This window comes from Theropithecus gelada, chromosome 8, assembly GCF_003255815.1.
Source record: "Theropithecus gelada isolate Dixy chromosome 8, Tgel_1.0, whole genome shotgun sequence".
NCBI lineage: Eukaryota > Metazoa > Chordata > Mammalia > Primates > Cercopithecidae > Theropithecus > Theropithecus gelada.
Genome location: NC_037676.1, coordinates 100,583,681 through 100,609,726, shown reverse-complemented (window position 1 = coordinate 100,609,726; position 26,046 = coordinate 100,583,681). Strand labels below are relative to the sequence as shown.

General features: G+C 39.8%; 1 protein-coding gene across 3 annotated transcripts in view; it reads left to right on the top strand.

Annotated features, from left to right (window-relative positions):
- NIPAL2 (NIPA like domain containing 2) overlaps positions 1-26,046 on the top strand; it is a 101,202-nt gene that overhangs the window by 54,997 nt on the left and 20,159 nt on the right. For all 3 annotated transcript variants that reach the window (XM_025395251.1, XM_025395253.1, XM_025395252.1), the window contains exons 5-6: positions 15,391-15,512; positions 25,467-25,563. In XM_025395251.1, the coding sequence (XP_025251036.1) occupies positions 15,391-15,512; positions 25,467-25,563 (219 nt within the window). The remainder of the gene's footprint in view (positions 1-15,390; positions 15,513-25,466; positions 25,564-26,046) is intronic.

Here is a 26,046-nt window from a genome sequence, read left to right as displayed (position 1 = left end):
CCTGAATGACTACTGGGTACATAACGAAATGAAGGCAGAAATAAAGATGTTCTTTGAAACCAATGAGAACAAAGATACAACATACCAGAATCTCTGGGACACATTTAAAGCAGTGTGTAGAGGGAAATTTATAGCACTAAATGCCCACGAGAGAAAGCAGGAAAGATCTAAAATTGACACCCTAACATCACAATTAAAAGAACTAGAGAAGTAAGAGCAAACACATTTAAAATCTAGCAGAAGGCAAGAAATAACTAAAATCAGAGCAGAACTGAAGGAGATAGAGACATAAAAAACCCTTCAAGAAAGCAATGAATCCAGGAGCTGGTTTTTTGAAAAGATCAACAAAATTGATAGACCACTAGCAAGACTAATAAAGAAGAAGAATCAAATAGACACAATAAAAAATGATAAAGGGGATATCACCACCGACCCCATAGAAATACAAACTACCATCAGAGAATACTATAAACATACTATAAACACCTCTACGCAAATAAACTAGAAAACCTAGAGGAAATGGATAAATTCCTGGACACATACACTCTCCCAAGACTAAACCAGGAAGAAGTTGAATCCCTGAATAGACCAATAACAGGCTCTGAAATTGAGGCAATAATTAACAGCCTACCAACCAAAAAAAGTCCAGGACCAGACGGATTCACAGCCAAATTCTACCAGAGGTACAAGGAGGAGCTGGTACCATTCCTTCTGAAACTATTCCAATCAACAGAAAAAGAGGGAATCCTCCCTAACTCATTTTATGAGGCCAGCATCATCCTGATACCAAAGCCTGGCAGAGATACAACAAAAAAAGAGAATTTGAGACCAATATCCTTGATGAACATTGAAGGAAAAATCCTCAATAAAATACTGGCAAACTGAATCCAGCAGCACATCAAAAAGCTTATCCACCACGATCAAGTGGGCTTCATCCCTGGGATGCAAGGCTGGTTCAACATACACAAATCAATAAACGTAATCCACCATATAAACAGAACCAAAGACAAAAACCACATGATTATCTCAATAGAGGCAGAAAATGCCTTGGACAAAATTCAACAGCCCTTCATGCTAAAAACTCTCAATAAATTCGGTATTGATGGAACATATCTCAAAATAATAAGAGCTATTTATGACAAACCCACAGCCAATATCATACTGAATGGGCAAAAACTGGAAGCATTCCCTTTGAAAACTGGCACAAGACAGGGATGCCCTCTCTTACCACTCCTATTCAACATAGTGTTGGAAGTTCTGGCCAGGGCAATCAGGCAGGAGAAAGAAATAAAGGATATTCAATTAGGAAAAGATGAAGTCAAATTGTCCCTGTTTGCCGAAGACGTGATTGTATATCTAGAAAACCCCATCATCTCAGCCCAAAATCTCCTTAAGCTGATAAGCAACTTCAGCAAAGTCTCAGGATACAAAATCAATGTGCAAAAATCACAAGCATTCTTATACACCAATAACAGACAAACAGAGAGTCAAATCATGAGTAAACTCCCATTCACAATTGCTTCAAAGAGAATAAAATACCTAGGAATCCAACTTACAAGGACCTCTTCAAGAAGAACTACAAACCACTGCTCAACGAAATAAAAGAGGATACAAACAAATGGAAGAGCATTCCATGCTCATGGATAGGAAAAATCAATGTCGTGAAAATGGCCTTACTGCCCAAGGTAATTTATAGATTCAATGCCATCACCATCAAGCTACCATTGACTTTCTTCACAGGATTGGAAAAAATGACTTTAAAGTTCATATGGAACCAAAAAAGAGCCCGCATTGCCAAGACAATCCTAAGCCAAAAGAACAAAGCTGGAGGCATCATGCTACCTGACTTCGAACTATACTACAAGGCTACAGTAACCAAAACAGCATGGTACTGGTACCAAAACAGAGATATAGACCAATGGAACAGAACAGAGCCCTCAGAAATAATACCACACATCTACAGTCATCTGATCTTTGACAAACCTGACAAAAACAAGAAATGGGGAAAGGATTCCCTATTTAATAAATGGTGCTGGGAAAACTGGCTAGCCATATGTAGAAAGCTGAACCTGGATCCCTTCTTTACACCTTATACAAAAATTAATGCAAGATGGATTGGAGACTTAAATGTTAGACCTAAAACCATAAAAACCCTAGAGAAAACCTAGACAATAACATTCAGGACATAGGCATGGGCAAGGACTTCATGTATAAAGCACCAAAAGCAATGGAAACAAAAGCCAAAATTGACAACTGGGATCTAATTAAACTAAAGAGCTTCTGCACAGCAAAAGAAACTACCATCAGAGTGAACAGGCAACCTACAGAATGGGAGAAAATTTTTGCAATCTACTCATCTGATGAAGGGCTAATATCCAGAACCTACAAAGAACTCAATCAAATTTACAAGAAAAAAACAAACAACCCCATCAAAAAGTGGGCAAAGGATATGAACAGACACTTCTCGAAAGAAGACATTTATGCAGCCAACAGACACATGAAAAAATGCTCATCATCACTGGCCATCAGAGAAATGCAAATCAAAACCACAATGAGATACCATCTCACACCAGTTAGAATGGTGATCATTAAAAAGTCAGAAAACAACAGGTGCTGAAGAGGATGTGGAGAAATAGGAACACTTTTACACTGTTGTTGGGACTGTAAACTAGTTCAATCATTGTGGAAGACAGTGTGGCAATTCCTCAAGGATCTAGAACTAGAAATACCATTTGATCCAGCCATCCCATTACTGGATATATACCCAAAGGATTATAAATCATGTGTTATAAAGGCACATGCACATGTATGTTTATTGTGGCACTATTCACAATAGCAAAGACTTGGAACCAACCCAAATATCCCTCAGTTATAGTCTGGATTAAACAAATGTGGCACATATACACCATGGACTACTATGCAGCCATAAAAAAGGATGAGCTCATGTCCTTTGTAGGGACATGGATGTAGCTGGAAACCATCATTCTCAGCAAACTATCACAAGGACAAAAAACCAAACACCACATGCTCTCACTTATAGGTGGTAATTGAACAATGAGAACACTTGGACACAGGAAGGGGACTATCACACACCAGGGCCTGTCGTGGGGTGGGGGAAGGAGGGAGGGATAGCATTAGGAGGTATACCTAATGTAAATGACGAGTTAATGGGTGCAGCACACCAACATGGCACATGTATACATATGTAACAAACCTGCATGTTGTGCACATGTACCCTAGAACTTAAAGTATAATAAAAAAAAAAAGAAAGAAAAAAGGTGAAGAAAAATGACCAATACCTGAGTTTTACAAACTAAAAATTAGTTCCTAGATACATTATTTTTCTCGTTTATCAAGTGACTTAAGGGAACTTTCAATCCTTTTATCTAATATCTGTCATCTTTTATAGTTAATGGTTGAATAATGATGAAATTAACCTAAGGTATTTAATGACAGAATGCAGATATAAAGGGGGATTTGCAACCTAATCTTGAATATTAGTGATAAAAAGATGATTAAGACAGAATCCCTGTCCTCAGATAATTTATAGTCCATGATAAAATGTATTCATAAATAAGTTTTTTTAAGTAGAAAAGGATATGTGCCATAATGCCATGAGTCTTTAGTTTAGAAGTGTTTCTGAACCAGCATTGCTGAGATTTTGGGCCAGATCATTCTTCATTGTAGGGGCTGCCCTGTGCACTGTAAGATCTTTAAGATCCCTCCTGACCTTTACCCACTAGATCCCTCTAACATCCTCCCACTCAGTTATGACAACCAAAAATGTCTCCAAACATTCCGAAATGTCCCCTAGGGGACAAAATACTCAGGTTTAGCTCTGTTCTTCTCTAGCTGAGAAGATCAGAGAGAATTTTTTACAGCAGAGATAACATTTGAATTGGTTCTGACAGCTGGGCAGGACAGGCAGAGGCTACATCCAATAATTTGGAGGAGGACATACAGAGGGAATAACATGAGAAATGTTAACAAAGGTACGAAAAGGTAAAGTAAATTTCTATTTCATACTCCACCATAACTCCTGCCTGTAAGGCTTAGGAAAAAAGTAAATGCAAGTTGTAACTATGGAAAGGAAGAAATACAAATATCAATATGTACAGTTTATTTTATTATATACTTAGAGAACGCATTATCAACTAAACATTACCAGAAGCAATAAACCAGCTCTCAACATTAAAGGATCTAAATTAAACTGACTCTCATAACTTCAGATCTGGATTCAACTCTGGCTATCAACTGTATGGGCAACCTAGTATTACTTAACTTCTCTAAGCCTCACTTTTCTGACAAATATATAAGATAGTTTTGAAGATCACATTGATTAATTCATATATAAGTACTTTGAAAAATGCAAAGCTTTGTCAATATAATTGTCATAATTTCTATTACCACCTTCATTGCTGAGAGATTCCTAAGAGATAATACTGAAAATGCAATATAAGGAAGGGGAAATACACACACACACACACACACACACACACACACACACACACATATATCAAGAAAACAAACTAACAAAATAAAACTTTTAAGTAATTATTTGGGATTCTTTGTTAATTCCTCACCATTTTTTTTTTTTCTTTTGAGATAGAGTCTTGCTCTTTTGCCCAGGCTGGTGTGTAGTGGCGTGATCTCAGCTTACTGCAACCTCCACCTCCTGGGTTTAAGCAATTCTCCTGCCTCAGACTCCCAAGTAGCTGGGATTACAGGCACATGCCACCATGCTCGACTAATTTTTGTATTTTTAGTCGAGACAGGGTTTCACCATGTTATCCAGGCTTGTCTCAAATTCATGACCTCATGATCCACACACCTCTACCTCCCAAAGTGCTGGGATTACAGGTGTGAGCTATCACGCCTGGCCTACTTCCTCATCTTTTAAAAGCAGCTAACATTTATTAAACATTTACTCTTGCCAAATACTATGTTAAGTGTTTTGCATGGATTATCTCATTTAAATGTAGGAACAATCCATTTACAGAAGCAAAATCTGATACTTAGAAAGGTTAAGTAACCTGCCCGAGGTCATATAACTAGTACGTGATGGACCAGTATCCTAAAAATGGCAATCTGGTATAGCTATAGTATAAAGTTAGGGTGAGTCTTTAGTATCAGAAAGCTGTTATGTAACCTTATATAACCTTTCTCTTTTTTCTTTTTTAAGGCTACACTGGAGGAACCTTATGTAACCTTTGCAAAGTTACATAAGCTTTTTAAGCTTCAATTTTCTAATCTTTAAAATAAAGATAATATTACATACCTTACAGGATTAAATGAGTTCATATATGTAAAACTCTTACAACAGAGCCTATCACATAATGTGTTCAACAATATTAGCTATAATTGTCATTATTACTACTACCACCACCCCCCACCACTGTACTCTACTAATTAATCAGAGGAAACCTTGATTAGGACATTTTTGCACACTTTAGGAATCCAGGTAATCTTTCCCACAACTCTGATTGGGTACTTTGTTTTGTTTTTTCCTACCTAACTTAATGCTTTTGGAGTAGGGCCATGTAACTCATAAGTCACATTTATTTCATACCATAGTTAAACATGACCAATTTTTGCCTTTAATCTAGTGTCCTAGGAATGAAAAAAGGGTTGAGTCACCTATTCTATACCCTTGCCTCCAACAAGTGATATCCTAAGATTATCATTATCTGAGATGTAGCAACCCACTTCATACCTAGGGAAGTCCAAGGAAGGACTTTTCCCCAACCCCTCTCTCAGAAATGTGTTAAGTCACATGTATTTGCTCTGAGCCTTTGTTGCTGTTGCCTTGAGAAAATATAGCTTTTCCTGTTAAAAGCAAAAAAAAAAAAAAAAGTCTTTGACTTCATAGGGACTAAAACCAAACAGGGAAAAGAGTAGTTAGTGGTGTGTTTTAAAGATTAACATATGAACATGCTAAAAATTAAATTATCAAAATGTGTAAAGGAAAATCATTTGTTTTTCCCTGTTTCAAGCAAATGGAAGTTTGTTTTTCATGATGGAACAAATGAAGATTTGGGGACCATGTGGAAACAAGCTGAACTAATTTACTGCCAAATGTTACTCTGTGACTATGAAGCTTTTCACCACTAGTCTCAAAAAATGACCTCACAAAGCTATGTCTGAAAGCAATCGCCAAGTATTATTAAGTCAATGACAGGTTTTGGACTGTGCTCTGATTCTTAGTGGATTAATTATTTTAATGATTATTTTTCCTTTAAAAAGTAAAAGCACCAGATTTCTCTCCCCTTCAATCAGCTCAAAACTATAGAATTTTCTTCTGTCTTCTCCCTTAGACATCAAAAGCACCAAATCATCTGTGAGATCCCAGTTGATGTAAGACCAGATAGAGTCATCATAGAAACAAAAATGACAGTCAACTCATCAGCAATTTCCAGAGACAAGCAATTTGATTATTTCAGGTCACCTAGAAAAGGTTTCCCTAAATAGAATATCACGAGATTAATAGTGAGAGGAGGGCTATTTCCTTCCTTCCATTTCCCACACCAGAAGTCAGCTTGATTTGGAGCCAATATCTAGAACACTAAACTAGCTAAATGCCCCATTGTCTCTGGTTGAGAAGACAGATTGACTGTTATGGTTGCAGAGCTGCCTCAAGAATGGGAGCCTTTCTGATGGACTACTTGAATTCACCACATCATTGAGATTTTCAATCGAGGGCTTCTTCAAGGTTTTGCTACCATAAGCCTGAGGAATCCAGAGAGATTGTACTTATGGGAGGGTATTCCCAAATGGTTTGATGTTAAGAAGTCCAATTTATTCTTTGACTCCTGTTATCCCACAAAAGCAATAACTGGACTCCCACTGACCAGGAGACATATTGCAGGGACCAAAGGAATTAGACTGCAATCTTGGTTGCAGTCAGGTTAGCTGAATAAGAAAAACTCTTAAGGCTTCTAAAAGTCAGGTCAGACCAGATTCCAGAAGTCAGCAAATGGGCAGTTAATATTAAGTAGCATCCAGCTGGAGAGTGGACAAAATTCAAGAAGATTTCAGGTTTTAGTTCAGGGAAAGAGGAGCTTGGGAACCGGGATATCTGCTGTGGAAGAACTGTGCAAGTAGATCTTAGATTCCAAAACTTGCACAGGTGAGGGACTCCACAGGTTAGAGGTGCCAGTGAACAGAAGCTTCAGAAGGAGCCTGATTCTGGGGTGTTTTCCTCCAACCACATTCTTGGTGCACAGGTATCTATAGAAGACTTTTGCAACAGAACACTAGTAGCCTCCTGAAACAAAGGCATGCTCACAGCTGGATCCAGTTAAATGTCAAGTATTTCCCAAAATATAAAATATTCCCCCAAAACACTACTTCAGTACAATATAAATGGTCAAATATGTTTAGAAAATATGACAACCATATCCTCCTCTGGGAGATTTACAGTGCATGCTAATACATTAGGATCGGAGAGGTTTTTCCAGTAAAACAATGATTTAAGTTTGTTTAATTCACCTCTTCTCAAATACATTTGCCTTGCGACCTTTTTTGGTGGAGCATCTGTCTTACAAAACTGGTTCCAGGGAATACCAGTTTGGGAATACTCTTCTAAAGGAAATTTAGGGCCAGAAAAATTACCTGAGACCAGTCAAGGACCCCAGGGACCTTTGCCGGGAACGATCAATTTCTTTTATCCCCAGTAAGGATGCTGCATACGGCCTCAGGTTGTGCTCTGTACAGCTCCTAGGGGTGCCACTCATACAGACTTCAACGTAAATGACAGCCCCGAGCTGTCCATTCAGTGGCCTTGATTCTTAAGGCAAATAAGAGGCAGTGGAGTATAATAGTTAAGAAAATAGACCACCTAGGTTCCAATCCCAGCTCTCCTCTTCTTAGCTGGAAAATCCCAAGCAAAATAACTATTTCTTCTGTGGCTCAATTTCCTCTTTTGTCAAATGTAGATGGTAACAGTTTAAGAGTATACATTATATAGTATTCATATTATATGTCATATACTATACAACTTATGTATAGTAAAAGTTGTAATAGTATAATAACACAAAGGTAAATCATTTTCACAGATTTGTTGGAAGCATTAAATTAGTTATGTATAAAGCATTTAGAACTGTGCTTACAAGTATTAGTTATTACTATTATAGTTATCATTATCATCACATTTTAGCATGATGCTGATTATACCATAACGCTCATGTCAGCCATACACATCTATGAACTCAATAATTTTAAGAACAACACCTAAAAATAATTATTACTGGCTGGGCATAGTGGCTCACACATGTAATTCCAGCACTTTAGGAGGCCAAGGTGGGAGGATCACTTGAGACCAGGAGTTCGAGACCAGCCTGGGCAAAATGGCCAGACCCTATCTCTACAAAACTTAAAATTAAAAAAGTAGCCAGTCATGGTGGCACATGCCTGTAGTTCCAGCTACTCAGGAGGCCAAGATGAAAGGATCACTCGAGCCCAGAAATTCGAGGCTGCCATGAGCTACGATTGCATCACTGTACTCCAGCGTGGGCAACAGAGTGAGACTGTATCTCTATTTAAAACAAAAAAGATTACGTTCCCTTGGCATATGCCCTCCCAGTATAACTAGTGTATCTATTATAAAAGGCAGGGATTTGCTTGTTTACCTGTTTTGCACAAATATCAAGTTTATAGGGAGAGGTTTTATTTAATATTTGTACATGTTATCAAGCTAAATCTAAGATTCCCAGTAGACCATTATAGACTTCTAAGTGACTTGAGTTGTATTTGATGAGAAAAATGTATTTGCTGCAGGTTTGGGCATGAGGACAGAGGATGGCATCCCATGCCTGTATTGTGGGTAGCATCTAGCATCTAGACATTGCCTCTTACCTGCAGCTTACCCACAGCTGTCTGGCTGCTGTTTTATGTCCCCTCCAATATCCAGATCTTGGAACTCTATGCACCAGTTTCCTGAGGCTAGCTGTGGGTAGCAAACATAGGACTGCTATTTTTTCCTTCTTCTTTGTTATGTCTGTTAGTTATGCCATGTCCTTCTTTCTGTTTTCTTTGAAAACCAACAGAGAGAAGTCTTTACTAGGCATTCAGAAAACACCAGCCAATTCCTTCCTGCTCATTCCTTCCATTATCAAATTGGGTTATCTCCTTAGAGACAGCCCCAGTGATGGTCCCTGATCATCCCAAGGTTATAATATTAGAGATACAATTTTGGACTAATTTTTAAGCTTAACTCAAATGGCCATTGGCTCATGGCAGGCAGTCAGCATCCTGAGATGGATCTATCCAGGATCCGCTGTCACATCAGGCCTCTCAGTGGGCTTTGAAGCATATTCAGTTCCCTAGACTGGCCTCTTGCAGAGCCAAATTCCTGGGATTTTGCAAGTATGATGACATAATTTGTACCTAGAGATGAGGAAACTGAGTCACAATGGAGTAAATAACTTGCCTAAGCTCTTCCAGGTAGCAAGTAGCAGTGAAATGTGAATTTTGTGAGGGCAGTTTCAGCTTGGATTAGACTCCTGGGATCCAAGTCTTGACCTAAAATGTAACATTTCCCTGGGTGAGGAACATGTTGGTGATACCCTGCTTCCTTTTGGATCTTATATGTCCAGACAAAGGAGATGGAGCAAGATGGCTGAATAGAAGCCTCTACCAATCGTCCTGCCTGTAGGAACACCAAATTTTACAACTATCTAAACACAAAGAAGCACCTTCATAAGAACCAAAACTCAGGTGAGCAATCACAGTACCTGGTGTTAACTTCATATTGCTGAAAGAGGCACTGAAGAGGGTAGGAAGGACAGTCTCGAATCACCAACACCACCTCTCCCACATCCGCCAGCAGTGGCCAAGTGGCACAGAGAATCTGTGCACTTGGAGAAGAAGAGCACAGTGATTATGGGACTTCGCGCTGGAACTCAATGCTGCCAACGCTGGCTAGAGCTCAGCTGATGGCCACAGAGGGAGCATGTAGACCAGCTCTATCCAGAGAGGAATCAACCACCCCAGAGGTGTGAACTTGAGTTTTGGCAAGCCTTGCCACCGCAGGCTAACATTTCTCTGGGGTCCCAAATAAACTTGAAAGGCTGCATGGCCACAAGAACTGCAACTCCTAGGCAAGTCCTGGTGCTGTGCTAGGATTAGAACCAGTGGACTCGAGGGGCATATGATCCAGTGAGACAACAGCTGGGAAGCCAAGGGAGTGCAGACGCCACTCCTCCCCCAGCCCCAGGCAGCACAGCTCATAGCTCTGGGAGAGCCTCCTTTCTTCCACTTGAGGAGAGGAGAGAGAATAAAGAGGACTTTGTCTTGCAACTTGGACACCAGCTCAGCCACAGTAGGATAGGGCATCAGGCAGAGTCCTGAGGCCCCCATTCCAGGCTCTAGCTCCTGGATGACATTTCTTGACACACGACACACCCTGGGCCAGAAAAGAAGCCACTGCCTTGAAGGGAAGGACCTAGTCCTGGCAGGATTCATCACCTGCCAACTAAAGAGTATTTGGGCCCTGAATAATCAGCAGTGACAGCCAGACAGTACTCACCGTGAGCCTTGGGTGAGACTCAGAGATGTATTAGTTTCAGGTGTGGCCCAGCATATTCACAGCTGTGGTGGCTGTGGGGAAGGACTCCTTCTGCTTAAGAAAAGGAGATGAACAAATAAAAAGGATTTTGTCTTGCAGCTTAAGTACCAGCTTGGCCGCAGCGGGGTAGGGTACCAAGAGGGTTCTTGGGGTCCCTGATTCCAGGTCTTGGCTCTTGGATGGCATTTCTAGACCTACCCTGAACCACAGGAGAGCCCACTTCCCTGAAGGGTAGTGCCCGGCCTGGCAGCACTCACCATAAGATGACTGAAGAGCCTTTGGGCCTTATGTGACTATTGGCAGTACCCTGGCAGTACCTGAGGGTGGCGGACAGAGGAAAGACTCCTCTGCCTGGGGAAAGGGGAGGGACAAGCAGAAAGGACTTTGCCTTGTGGTTTTGGTGTCGACCTAGCTGCAGTAGAATAGAACACCAGGTAAATTTCTAAGGTTTCTGACTCCAGGCCTGGCTCCTGGACAGCATCTCCAGACCCACCCGGGGCCTAGGGGAACTTGTCACCCTGAAGGGAAGGATACAAGCCTGGCTGGCTTTGCCACCTGCTGATTGTAGAACCGTAGGGCCTTGAGCGAACATAGGTGGTAGCCAGGCAGTGGATAGAGCAGGCCTTGAGCAAGATCCAATGCTGTGCTGGCTTCAGGTCTGACCTAGTGCAGTCCCAGTGGGAGTGGCCGCAGGGGTGCTTATGTCATTCCACCCCTCGCCCCCAGCTCCAGGCAGTTCAGGACACACACATACACACACACACACACACACACACACACACACAGAGAGAGAGAGAGATTGTTTGGGAGAAAGTAAGAGAAGAGAACAAGAGTCTCCTCCTGTTAATCCAGATAATTCATCCAGATCTTATGCAAAACCACCAATATGGTACCTCTACAAATATGCAAGAACTACAACATTACTGGGCTTGGAGTGCCCCCTAATGTAGATATGGCCACAGTGACCAAAAACTTAGATCACAACACCCAAGTTCATTAAAATACCCAAAAAGCCTTCCAAAGAAGGAGGGTACAGACATGCCCTGACTGCAAAGACTACAATAAATATCTAACTCCTCAATGCCCAGACACTGACAAACATTCACAAGCATCAAGACCATTCAGGAAAACATGACCTCACCAAACAAACTAAATAAGGCACTAGGGGCCAATCCTGGAGAGGCAGGGTTATGTAATCTTTCAGACAGAGAATTCAAATAGCTGTTTTGAGGAAATTCAAATAAATTCAAGATAACGCAGACAAGGAATTCAGAATCCTATCAGATAAATTTAACACAGAAATTTTTAAAATTCAAAAGAATCAAGCAGATATTCTGGAGTTGAAAAATGCAACTGACATACCAAAGAATGCATCAGAGTCTCTTAACAGCAGAAATGATCGAGGAGAAGAATTAGTGAGCTTGAAAACAGGCTATTTGAAAATACAGTCAGAGGAGACAAAAAAAAAAAGAATAAAAAGGAACGGAACACACTTACAAGGTCTAGAAAACAGCCTCAAAAGAACAAATCTAAGACTTATTGGCCTTAAAGAGGAGGTAGAGGAAGAGAGGATTAGAAAGTTTATACAAAGGGATAATAATAGAGAACTTCTCAAACCTAGAGAAAGACATCAATATTCACATACAAGAAGGTTATAGAACACTGAGCAGATTTAACCCAAAGAAGACTACCCCAAGGCATTTAATCATCACACTCCCAAAGGTCAAGGATAAAGAATCCTAAAAGCAGCAAGAGAAAAGAAACAAATAACATACAAGAGAGCTCTGAGACTTCTGGCAGCAGACTTTTCAGAGGCTCTTACATGTCCAGATTACTCCTTTCGGCAAACAGGCCAGCAGAAGGTAAACTAACAAGTTTCCTCAGTCAGAAATCTGTGTCTTTCAAAAGAAGGAATATATGTAGCTTTACTGAAATAAAAATAACAGGAACTGATATCTCATATCACTTTTAGAAAAAGGTAGAATATAAATAAATTTAAAAGGAATTTATTTAAGGAAGTGCAAATGACTAACATGAAAAATATGCATATAACTCATAAAGGGGACAGTAAATCACATAAATATAAATGATGCCAAATAAACCAGCATACAACTGGTGGCAGCTATCCAGAACTGCCTTTGTAATTATTGCAGATAGCTGAAATAAAAATTATTAAGAAGAAAGAATGTGTGACCTGCTGAACTGCCATAAAGTTACTTAGCAGATACACAGTGATGTGAGGCCCAAATGAAATAATATATGTGAAAGGGACTTAGAAAGTACAATTGCAGCCAGGCATGGTGGCTCACTCCTGTAATCCCAGAACTTTGGGAGGTGGAGGCGGTCAGATCACCTGGGGTCAAGAGTTGGAGACCACCCAGGCCACCATGGTGAATCCCCGTCTCTACTAAAAATACAAAAATTAGCTGGGCATGGTGGCACGTGCATGTAGTCCCAGCTACTCGGGAGGCTGAGATAGGAGAATCACTTGAACCCAGGAGACAGAGGTTGCAGTAAGCTGAGATCACACCACTGCACTCCAGCCTGGGCAACATAGCAAGACTCTGTTTCAAAAAAAAAAAAAGAAAGAAAGAGAGAAGGAAAGAAGGAAGGAAGGAAGGAAGGAAGGAAGGAAGGAAGGAAGGAAGGAAGGAGAGAAAGAAAGAATAACTGTAAAAGCATCAGCCATTTTATATTTTTTAAAAGTTTTGAAATACAATGAAATATACCCCATAAATATATACACCTTCTATGTACCCACAAAAATTAAAAATTTTTAAAAAGAAATGCAATGAAGATATACATTGATAGGAACAGTCATGGAAGGCAAATGCAGACGTGGATGTGAAGTAGGGAGGGATATGTCAGGATGTGAAACAGGGACAATATTGGAAAGTTATTCAGTAAACAATACTACCTCCGCGAGATAGAATACCAGTAGACTTAAAAAGAATGAAGCCACCCTGCATATACTGATGTGAAGTGTCCTCCAAAATGTTCTAAGTAGAAAAAAAAAAAGCAAGATACAGAAAAGCTTATATAATATGCAATTATTTATGTTAAAAAAAAAACCTCATGCACACTTATACACACATGCATAAAACATCTCTGAAAAGAAAACCCCAGGAACTAGTGGTGGTAGTGACTTTGAGGAGGAAAACTAGTGAACCATCAGGGTGTATGAGATTTAACTTTTCACCAGTCCGCCTTGTGTATTGTTGGAATTTTGCCATATACATGTGTTGCCTACTCAAAACTAAATTTAAATACAAGAAAGTTAATAGAAACTAGATACTATTAGTAGAGATAAAGAAGTATCTGATGGAGGAACATGATATAACTAGAAATTTGGATTTCACAAAAGAAACAGAAGTATCTCAGACATTTTAAAGTAGATTAAATGGATTTATGCTACTTTATCATACCAAGTTTAGAAAACAGGTTTTTTTAAATCTCTTCCTCCTAGGGACCTACTTTTGAACAATTATGTAATTTTTTTCCAAAGAAAAGACATGACTGACAAATAATTTTCTCCCAAGTTCTTATATATGGTTTTATCATTTGCTTTTATTACAGTGTTTAATAATGTATATTGTTTTTTGTTTCTAAAGTTCTCATTCAAAATAGCTTTAAAGATTGCATATAATCTGTCTTCACAAAGTATTACAGAATAAATTGTTACATTAGAGGAAACTTCCTTGTAGCTTCTACAATACCCTGAATTGCTGTTGTCTAGCTTTTGCGAAAAATCAAATGCTATTTGTTTCCAGGAACTAGAGTTCAAAACCTAAGTCATTTGCATAAGAGGAACAGGAAATTGGTGCCTTCAAATTGTGAGACTTTGTAGACAAACCAAATTGTTTCAGGTTGGAGTCAATGTTGGTTATAAATTATATTCACAATAGCACTGACCTCAGAGATGAAACAAGTTGAATTATGTTTTCAAGTGTGCTATCTAAAATATGCTACTTATATCAGGGTTTTTTCCAGACTGCTAATTATATATAAATAAGCACTTTTCAACATTATTTGGAAGGGCAAGTCCTCCCTTCACCCCTTCTTCGGTGGCCTCACCCCCTAACCCCCCTACACACATTCCCTTCTGTCATTTTAAGTAATGCTAAACCGATGGCAGTAACACACTCCTTACATAGGTTTATGACGTGGTTTCTATTTTATTTTATTTTATTAAGCTAACCTTGGAATTCTATATTCTAGACTGGATTAATTAAACTCCTATGGCAAAGCCAGCGTTCACCTTCGTTATTGCTGCTAAAAGGAATCCAATAAATGGCAGTGATTAAAGATGCTCATTACCAGAGTTTCAAATTATTAAATCACCTGAGTGTGTTGAAGGCTCCAGGGATGAGTGAGTGTAGAGCAGATCATCATGTGATGAGTTTCCCTGTCGTCTGGACTGTGCCATCTAGATCTAGACAGATCTAGACTGTCTAGATCTATCATGCACTTACTGGCCCATGAGGAAACGGTCAGCTTAGGATGTGTTTTCACATCTTCATAGCACATATTCTGATCTTCCCGATCACTGGGGAAAGCTTCCCTGAAGAGGCCAGGAGTCATCCAGAACAACAGAAAAATTGGAAGTTATGTCCTACCCCATCCATCTCCCAGCTCTATTCCCCTGTAAAGGGAATGCCTTCAGGTGAATGTGAAAGATATCCAGGGATGATTTGATGAAACGGAGTATAATAGGGAGGGGCGACTGGCACTTTTACAAGTAATGCTCAGTCTCTAGGCAATGTCTGTGTCAACAAAAAGCTTTAGGTTGGTTTCAATTTGGTTTTTCTTTTCAATTTTATTTAAAGGTATGACACTGGCATTTGCAGGAACATATTTACTGGTGAACTTTGCTCCAAATATAACTCAGGCAATCTCAGCAAGAACAGTGCAGTATTACTTTGTTGGATGGCAGTTCCTGATCTATGTGGTAAGAATTCTAAATATTTCACTATCCCCAAATCTGTATTATCCAGACCACTGGTACATGCAGATATTAGAGAACATAACCTTTTCCTTACCAGCACTAATATCTTATTAAAATGTAAATGTATTTGACCAACACCAAAGTATTTGAATTACTAAGTCAGCAATAGAAGCACCCTTAGTTTCCCAGATATCCTTTCCTGGAACAATTTCCACATCAATTAATCCAGCAAGTTCCAAAGCAACATGTTTTAGGACAACTCAGAGTAAAACAAAACATTCCCTTCCAAGTTGAAGGGACAATACTTGAGGACACATTTTGCTTTACTGAACTTTATTCAAAATAGGGGTTCTCTTCAAAAAAGTCCTCGTTTTTTATGGTTGCATAGTATTCCATGGTAGATATGTGCCACATTTTCTTAATCCAGTCTATCATTGATAGACATTTGGGTTGGTTCCAAGTCTTTGCTATTGTGAATAGTGCCGCAATAAACATATGTGTGCATGTGTCTTTATAGTAGAATGATTTATAATCCTTTGGGTAAATTTCCAGTAATGGGATTGCTTGGTCAAATAGTATTTCTAGTTCTAGATCCTTGAAGAATCGCCACACTGTCTTCCACAATGGTTGAACTAATTTACACTCCCACCAACAGTGTTCCTATTTTTCCACATCCTCTCCAGCATCTATTGTTTCCTGACTTTTTGATGATCACCATTCTAACTGGCGTGAGATGGTATCTCATTGTGGTTTTGATTTGCATTTCTCTAATGACCAGTGATGATGAGCATAAGGGATAGCATTAGGAGAAATATGTAATGTAGGTGACGGGTTGATGGGTACAGCAAATCACCATGGCATGTGTATACCCACATAACAAAACTGCACATTCGGCACATGTATCCCAAAACATAAAGTATAATAATTTTTAAAAAAACTTGATAGATGTAGACAAACTGCCCTCCAGAATTTCCATATTCATTTATATTCCCATTAGTACTGTCAACCAATACAAAATATTTAAACTTGTATATTTTTCTCTTTTATTATATTTTAAATTTTATATCTTTAATTTTTCCAGTGAAAAAGATTAAAGTGATCTATTAATTTTTTTAAAGTCCTTGTTGAGATCAATGCTACAGATTATCTGAGAGGAGCACACAACAGTACTACAATACCAACAGATGTGTAAAAGAATCAAATGAGGCTGGGCACAGTGGCTCACACCTTTAATCTCAGCACTTTTGGAGGCCGAGGCGGGCAGATCACTTGAGGTCAGGAGTTCGAAACCAGCCTGGCCAACATGGTGAAACCCCCATCTCTACTAAAAATACAAAAATTAGCCGGGAGTGGTAGTACACACCTGTAAACCCAGCTACTTGGGAGGCTGAGGCAGGAGAATCATTTGAACCTGGGAGGCGGAGGTTGCAGTGAGCCAAGATGGTGCCATTGCACTCCAGCCTGGGCGACAAGAGTGAAACTCTGTCTCAAAAAAATAAAAAGAATGAAGTGAGCTGATAGAGAAATATGAAGGCATTAACTGGGTTATCTCGCTTGATGCAGTGGCTGTATCTGTAGGTATAAAGAGAATATGATCAAAAGGGTTGATATGCAACTTGTCACAGAAGTTGGTACAGATTGGGGAATAATAATATTCTAGGAAGGGTAGGTAATAAGAAGAAAGCTGGGATAGTCTAGCTGAGCATTTAACCAAGAACTGGTTTGGTAAAATAGTTGTGAAAACAATAAAAAGAATCAGGCTGGGCATGGTGGCATACGTCTGTAACCCAACAGTTCGAGAAGCCAAGGTGGGAGAATCGCTTGAGCCCAGGAGTTTGAGACCAGTCTGGCAACATGGCAAGACCTCATCTCTACAAATAATTTTAAAACTTAGCCAGGCAGGGTGGTATGCACCTGCAGTCCCAGCTACTGGGAGTTGAGATGAGAGGATCTTGAGCCCAGGAGGTCAAGGGTGCAATGAGCCGTGATTGCAGCTGTGCACTCCAGCCTGGGTGACAGAGTGAGACCCTGTCTCAAGACAAAGAAAAAAAAAAAAAAAGAATCAAAGCACACACTATTAGGATTAGAAGTGACCTCAAAAGCTAACTGGTCTAACCTTCTGCCATTAAAACAGATAAAATAGTATGATCCTACTTTATATGCCTAGTATTGAAAAGTGTGACATTGGCATTTACAGGGATGTGTCTACTGATTAAATTTGCTCTAAGTACATGACTGAAGCAGTTCCTAGTGTGTATGACAAGAATTCTATATATCCTACCATTTCTGATATGTACTCTGACCACTAGAACACAAATATCTACAGATCTTTTCACTTTCATTTCCTTTTCTACTCCTTTCTCTTGCTCTACAAAGATACTTAGGTTTCTCTATTTTAAAAAAATTCTCATAACTACACACCCTTTTAATAAACTGCCCAATTTCACTCCTGCCATTTACTACCAAGAATGTCTTCAAATAATCTACTCTTGCTGGTCCTGTCCACTTCCTCAGCTCCCACTGACTCTTCACTCATTCCAATCTATGGATGGGTCTGTGGGTCAAAGGAGGTAGGGGGATATTGCCAGTAGAGGGAACAGCAGACAGATACAATAGCACTGCATTATGTGGCTGGAGGGGGCTCACTGGTCAGATTTGTTTATTAGGAGGAGCTTGTAGCCACAGTGTTGATGATTAACAGAAAGGAGAGGCAGCCTTGTTAAGAGGCTGCTGACACAGTTCAAGCAAGAGATGATGGAAGCCTGAATTAATGCGATGGGAATGGGAATGTAGAAAAGGACCAAGTTCTAGAGGCTTTACATTCCCAACAGGAAGGGGACTAGGAGTGACGAATGAGGGTGTAGGAGAAGTCTGGAAAAGTAAATCCCTCTCCATGAATTGCCAAAGGAATTGCTTTTTTTGGTCCTGATTCTTCTCGAACCTTATGCAGCATTTACTCCCTGGCCCATTATCTTCTAGAACCTCTCTCCTCCTTGCTTCCTCCACATGTTTTCCCTGTTTCTCTTCTTCCTCTCTGACTAATCCACGCCAGACTCTTGAGCACCTCCTCTTCCTCTGCCTCGCTTCTATTGATGCTGCACACTCTTCCAAGGTCTTCTAAAAGAATCCCATTGCCCACCCACCAGCAACATTTTTAAAGACTTCTTAATCCAGACCTACCTCTCCTTCCCAGGCACCTCCTGGGCTCCAGATCTATATTCTCATCTGTCCACATATTACTCATCCCTGCCTGGGCATCCCATCGTCTCCTCAATTGTAACATATCAAAAAACAAACTATCTTCTCTCCCAGACTCTCTCTTCTCTTCCATGTCAGCTTCCCATACTGGAAACCTAAACTACACATGACTTCTCCTTCACCCTCATTCCTCACTCCTACCCCTGATCCTTTTGGAAATGTAAAGTCTCTTGAACTTGACCCCTTTTTCACATGTCCATTCCTGTTGCATTAATTCAGGCTTCCACCATCTCTTGTTTGAACTGTGTCAGCAGCCTCTTAACAAGGCTGCCTCCCCTGTTGTTCATCATCAGCACTGGTACAAGCTCCTCCTAATAAACAAATCTGACCAGTGAGCCCCCTCCAGCCATATAACGCAGTGCTGTTGTACCTGTCTGCCTCCCCTACCTCCTTTGACCCACAGCCCCATCTCCTTATGACCCCTGAAAACTTACCCTCATGGGCATGGCTCAGATTGGACCTCTTTATCTATTTACCTGCCTGTCTTATTTCAGAAGACCCTGCACTTCTTCAGGACATGAACTTGTACTGGTTGATCAATGAATCAATCAGGCCATCAGTCACAGTGCCCTGCCTATTTAAATCCCTGATCCTCATATGTTATGGCCCCAAAATCCATTTTCATAGGCCTTATTTCTACCCTAGTGCTGTCACTTCCTAGCTCTTCCCTCACCCCTGCCCTCCTTCAGCCTTTAAGATTGGGCTTCCCAAGTCAGATCGCCTTCCTCGGGTCTGTCATACTTTGTGCCAACCCCTCTGCCCCATTTATCTTCCTACTTCTATGCCGCACTCAGTTCTTTAATTATCACAGCTTTTGTCAGTCAATGATAAGCACTAGATCTCTGTGATTTACTTCTGTCTTTTATACTTTACAGAAAATTTCATGATAATCCAGACTTGAAGCCCTACCAACAAATTATTACTCTTCGCCTGCAGGCAAAATAAATTCTTCATCTAGTTAAGAAAAGGGTCACATAGCCTGAAACCAGAAAATTAATGGCATGAGTTAAATCCTTTGTATATTAAAGATGCATCAAGACTTATTTCCTGGAATAAACAGCATTGTTTAATGATGCTGTATCTTGTATTGTTTTAACACCAGAGAAAACATTTGAAGAGATCCAAACTACTTTTTATTAAACTGTATATTTCCACAAAAAGTACTGAGATGAGTTGCAGTTTGCCATTTTTCCAAAATCAACTCTTAAAATAAATTTATTCATCCATTTATTCACTCATCCATTAAGTGGTGATTAGACACCAAGTTTAGAGACAGGAATTCCCGTAGCAGGAATTTTACAGTTCTGGGAGAAACCCATATATCTGAAAAATCATATTAAGATAAAGAAAGTATATTTGAAAGTAAATGCCACAGAGAAAAATGTAAATAATTTCAGGTATTTATAACATAGCATAAAATAAACCTTTAATAAAATTACTTTTGAATAACACTGTTGGCATTAGACCCTAAGGGGAATAGATCTATATTATATTCATTTGTAATTTAATCCATTATATAATTGCATCTCTAAAGACTCTAGAAGTGATGTATTTTATACTAAGATTGTGAGCTGAAATTTGGTTTGAATCTGTTAAACACTTAAGTAATATTTAATCCTCAGATATGGCAAATTCTATGCTTTTCTGCAAGCCCTGACTGCAAAGATAATAATTACAGTAATTAAGACTATTCTTTGACATATCATTCATCTAACTCTATGTATTATACCAAGTATAAATAAGAGCACCTGAATTGGCTTTCAGGACTGATCAAATAACTTCTAAAATATTTATAAGCCTGAATACATTTTATATTTCTCACAAAAGGAATTATAATATTGCAGCACCCACTGGCTCACATCAACCCCTTGTTTTGCGTGTTTGCGTGCCCCAGACAGATGTCTGTTTTTCCTTCAAGGCTTACATTAAATGGAAGCCTCACAGGAACAAGGTTCAGTAGCTTTTCCTCTGATCTGGTACAGAAAAGAAAGGAAGGAAGATTTGAGAAGCCCAGTGTATACCAGCCAGAGAAGAATAAAGTGCCCTCCACTCACTCACTGAAACAGCCTCTCCCAGCCTGTCTGCCGCAGATGGACAATCCCGATCCTTGCCAAAACACAAAGAGAAGTGGGATTTTCAAGGTCAAACTAGGTGAGGAAAATTCTGCATAACATGGCCTGTCTGAGAAATTCATCATCTCTGTTAGCATGTTAAAAGCCAGAAGTCCTGTAAGAATGAGAAAGGTTTGATTTTGTTCATCCTACATGCCCCAGGCTACTTCGACCATGAGGCCCTTTTCTTGGAAGGACCTTTTGTTGAGTAATACCTATGAGCAAACGTGTTCTGCAAAAACCACGTTAGAAAATGCAGCCCTAATTCTCAATTACTTCATGTTCTTTGGCAGGCTTGGTCATGGCTATTTTGCTCACCCAGATTTTCCAAAAGACTATTCAAATGGAAACCTCTTTTGTGAACATAAAATCCTTCACAAAATAATCTGCACATTGCTCATTTTCTCTCAGACAAAAAAATTAAACCAGCAGATGCTGGGGCCAAGCCTGTCATTTGGTGTGATTCTGTACCCTAAACCTGATTATTAAGTCGGCCTTTCTGGCAAAGCTGCGACAAAACCCACCATCAGGTATTAGAAACCTAAGGGAGAAAACTGTATGTTTTTATAGGATATCAATATCTATGGCATGATGTTATTTGCTTTATTGTCTGAATGCAAATAGCACTTGTGCGTCCACACAAGAGTCCACCTCTTTGGTAGGAGCAGCCACTCTCTGAGTGGCTGAGCCCTACGTCTAGCTCAGATTACATTCTGCTCTTTACCTGCACACTGGCCCTATACATGGGACACTGTTATCCTCTGCATTTAATGGATGGGGAAGTTGAGGCTGGGGAAGGCCCAGGAACTTGTTGAAGGTCACATAACTACTAAGTGATAAAGCCAAAACTCAAAACCAGTTTGTTCACTTCTGGGGTGCACATGCCAATACGCCTCACTCAATGCCTCTCTGCAGAATTAATAAACCGATCACCAAGGACCAGATCTTTGTCCAAATATGGCCTTAGAGAGAAACTTTGCAGAGCTCATTTCTTTTGGACAGAGAAGCCATATGCTAGGCCATAGGCTATGCGTTTGAGAACTTGGTGAGGCAAGATGAGGTCAAATCGGGCTCAGATATTGGTACTGGCAGTGGGGCATCCAGTGCTAAAATTTTGTCTATCTCTTTTGCCACGCACCCCTTCAGCTGCCAGTGCTCTTTGCATTAGGTTGGTGCAAAAGTAATTGAGGTTTTTCCCATTGAAGGTAGTTATTTTCAGTGGGAAAATTGAAAATTGTCTGTTTTTCCTTCAAGGCTTACATTAAATGGAAGCCTCACAGGTACAAGGCCCAGGAACTTTTTCCTCTGATCTGGTACAGAAAACAAAGGAAGGAAGAATTGCACCAACCCACCAACCTAATAGAAAACCCCTTTGCTATGTAAAGTAACATCTTCACAGCGTCTGGAGATTAGACCAGGGACTCCTATGGGGCCATCATGCTGCCTATCAGAGCTGCATCATTTTGCCCCTCTGAGCCTCAGTTTTCTCACCTGTAAACCAATGACAGCACCTACCTCCTAAGTGATTGTGAGGATTCAATGAATTCATAACAGGAAGCTCTGAGAACAGTGCACAGGGTGCGGGGGACTCAGTAAGTGCTGTTACTTTTTCTAACCTGTGAGATTGCAATCAATAATGCAGCCCCTTCCTGGGGCACCGCAACCTGCAGAAATCACAGCTTCTTTAATATTGATGTTTTCAGGGAGAAAAAAAAATGTTGCTAGAAAAAAATCAGCATTAATTCATACTGCTTTAATATTTTATTCCTAGGAGCTGTGTGACTTCTTGCCACAAGGCAGAACCAGGGCAACTATAGTTATTCTGTGAATAATGGGAACTCATGTTTTATTTATCTGAAGCCACAGAGATGGAATTTGCCCACACATGAAAAAAGTCATACATGGTTTCTAGACCTGATAACAAATACCTGCAAAAATTAATAATCAGCATGATAATTGATTTACCTAACAGGCTCTGTGTGTTAATGCAGGAAGAGCTTTCTTTTCTCCCGCAACAAACACAGAGGCCCAAACGCTGCTGTGAACTGTCTATAATTGTCTCATGTGAGAAGTGGAAGCCTGTGGTGGAGGGGAGACCAGGCCCAGAGGGATATTTCTGTTAACAATTGGCGAAATGCACAGAAATTAGGACATCCAATGTTTTGATGGCCATTTTAGGGAAGGCAAAGAGATACAAGTTTAATAGCTTTTGTAGCAGTACTCAATTAAATTAAAGGTCTGGCAAATAAGTCCCATAAGAAACAGTTAAAATAATTGGTTTAATTTACCAGGAGAAGAAAAGACAAAGGGATGATTTCATCTTCCGTATTAGATGAAAAGGTTTTTTAATGAGGAAGATAAGGGCCTGCTGTTTCCCATGCCCACAAAGGAATAGAGAAAAAAACAAACCCACAAGCAAATCCTTGAATGGAAACAAATTTAAGTTGATTTAGAGAAGGCGTTGTAGGTAGAATGCATTCCTGTAAATAGTGAAGTCCCTAACTCCTGTGGTTAAAAAAAAAGAGAAAAAAAATTAGTGATGGTACTGTCTGCTGTTAGAAAAGTAAACATTCACACTTACGAATTCAGCCCAAGAATACTATCTCGTCAAAAATAATAGCCTGGGCTGGGCGCGGTGTCTCATGCCTATAATCCCAGCACTTTGGGAAGCTAAGGCAGGTGGATCACTTGAGGTCAAGGGTTCAAGACCAACCTGGCCAACATGGCAAAACCCTGTCTCTACTAAAAATACAAAAATTAGCCAGGTGTGGTGGCAGGCACCCATAATCCCAGCTACTTGGGAGGCTGAGGCAAGAGAATCACTTGAACCCAAGAGGCAGAGGTTTAAGTGATCTGAGATTGAGCCATTACACTCTAGCCTGGGCAATAGAGTGAGACTCCATCTCCAAAAAAAAAAAAGTTAAAACAAAAATAAAACTGAGAACTCAAAATTACACTAAAGTTCTTCAGGACAGGAAAATTTTAGACTTTTAGTCAATTAATGTTTATTGAACAGTCACTTTTTTAGACATTAGGTCTTTTTTGGCGACTTATTCATAATAAATTTGAGGTGTGATTTACTCATTAATTCCATCAGTACTCATTGAGTGACCAGCTGTGTGCCAGGCACCAGATATTGAGTGGCAAAAAGAGTGGGTAAGATTCCTGTCCTAGGGCTGGCATTCCAGTAGGGAAGACAGACAAGAAACACATAAACATATGAACAAGAAATGATGATGGCAAAATGCTCCACCGCGACCTGAAGCTGGGGGTGTGACAGGATAATGAGTGGCTCCGTTAGATCAGAAGAGTCAGAGAAGAACTCTCAGAGAGGTGGCATTTGACCTGTAAGCTGAGTGACTTGGAGGAGCCATTGTGCAAAGATCAGTGAAAGAGCATTCCAGGCAGAGTGAGCAGTTAGTGCAAAGGCCCACAGGCAGGAGCAATCTGAAGATTGGAAAGAACTAGGAAAAAAAAAAAAGAATTTTAAAAAATTGCCATGAGGCTGGCACAGAGTGGACCATCCAGGAGTGAGTGGTACAAAATGAGGTCCAGGGAGGTGCCTAAAACTTTGTGATCCAGAAGGAAGTTTGGATTTTATTCTAAATGTGGTAGGAAACCACAGGAGGTTTCGGCAAAGGAATGAATGGGTCTAGTTTATATTTTTACTACATGCATCATGCTGGAAGAATGTCACAAATATAATACATGGTGGAAAAAAACAAACGAGTGAAAGCAAGTATGAGTCCACTTGTATAAAGTCCAAACATGCAAAAGTAAACTGGGTACCATTTAGCGACACATAGAAATGCAATAAACTATAAAGAAAGTAAATAATAAACACAAATTTTCAGCATAGTGATTCCTGCGGAGGTTGAAGGAGGGGAGTGCAGCTGGAGAGGGGCACATGAGCAACTTCAGAGGTGTCAGTAGGTTCTGTTTGTTAGTTTGGATAGAGAATCTGTGAGTGCCTGTCATATTACTCTAAATCCCTTTGATGTGTATCATATATGTTCTCCATGAATAAAATATTTCATTATCCAAATTGTGTTCTTAAATGATTCCTCTGGCTGTGGAATGGCTGGATTATAGAGAGGCAAGAGTAAAATCAGAGATGAGTTAGAAGCAAATGCAGCTGTCTAGAGAGGAAGGCAGGGAGTGAGGGAAAGGGAAGGGTTTGGGGTTTGTGCAACAGGGAGTGTGGGAATGCTACTAACTGGAGGGCAAAGGCCCTGGAGGAACAAGCTGGGAAGGTAGAGAATCAAGTGGGAGGTGTTACCCACATTACTGTGGCGTGTCTATTAAACATGCATGTGGAAATGTCCCGTAGATACTTGAGGAAATGAGGCTGAACTCCCAGGGAGGTTAGGACTGGAGATCTAGATTGGGCATCACTGGCGGAGAGGGGTGTTCGAGCTCCGGGTTTGGATGGCCGAGGTGCTTATGCTGCTCTCCTGTGTCGTCCCTAGGAACCTCAGTCACCCTCAACTCTCATATGAGAACTGCTGCAAAAATCAAAATGAGAAGTGTGACATTTTGAAGACTTTGTGTAGAATAACTTACTCTTTTTCATCTTTTTCATTTCTAGATTTTAGAAATATTAATTTTCTGCATTCTCCTATATTTCTACAAAAGAAAAGGAATGAAGCACATGGTGATACTGCTAACCCTGGTGGCACTTCTAGGTAAAGGCATATTTTGTTTTCTTATTCTTTAATTGAGCTGTGCTGAATCATAAATGAGGTTTGAAGGAAAATACTTAAGCATTCTACTCCTTTCTCATTGTTTATATTTTTCAGCTCTGATCTACAGGAAGAAACTGAGTCTAAATTATAAAAATCATATATTGCCTGTCCATTACTGCAATTGGTTAGATATTTAATTCTTTTAAAAATATATTTAAGGATTTTTTGCTTCTTGATAACTTTATTTGCTCCCTGATAATTTGAAGATATTTTGTTAATAAGTAATTGAAAATCTTAAAAGAGAAACAAATTAATGATCCCAATTGAAACTCTTGTGTCAGGAATTGGTTAGCAAGACCTATACTATTAATATTTTCTTTAAAAGCTTTGTAATATGACTAATAGGAAATATAGATGTAAGCAGTATGATTTTCTTAAATACCACATTTCTTGCTTTCATTGTTTACCAACCCATTTACTTTG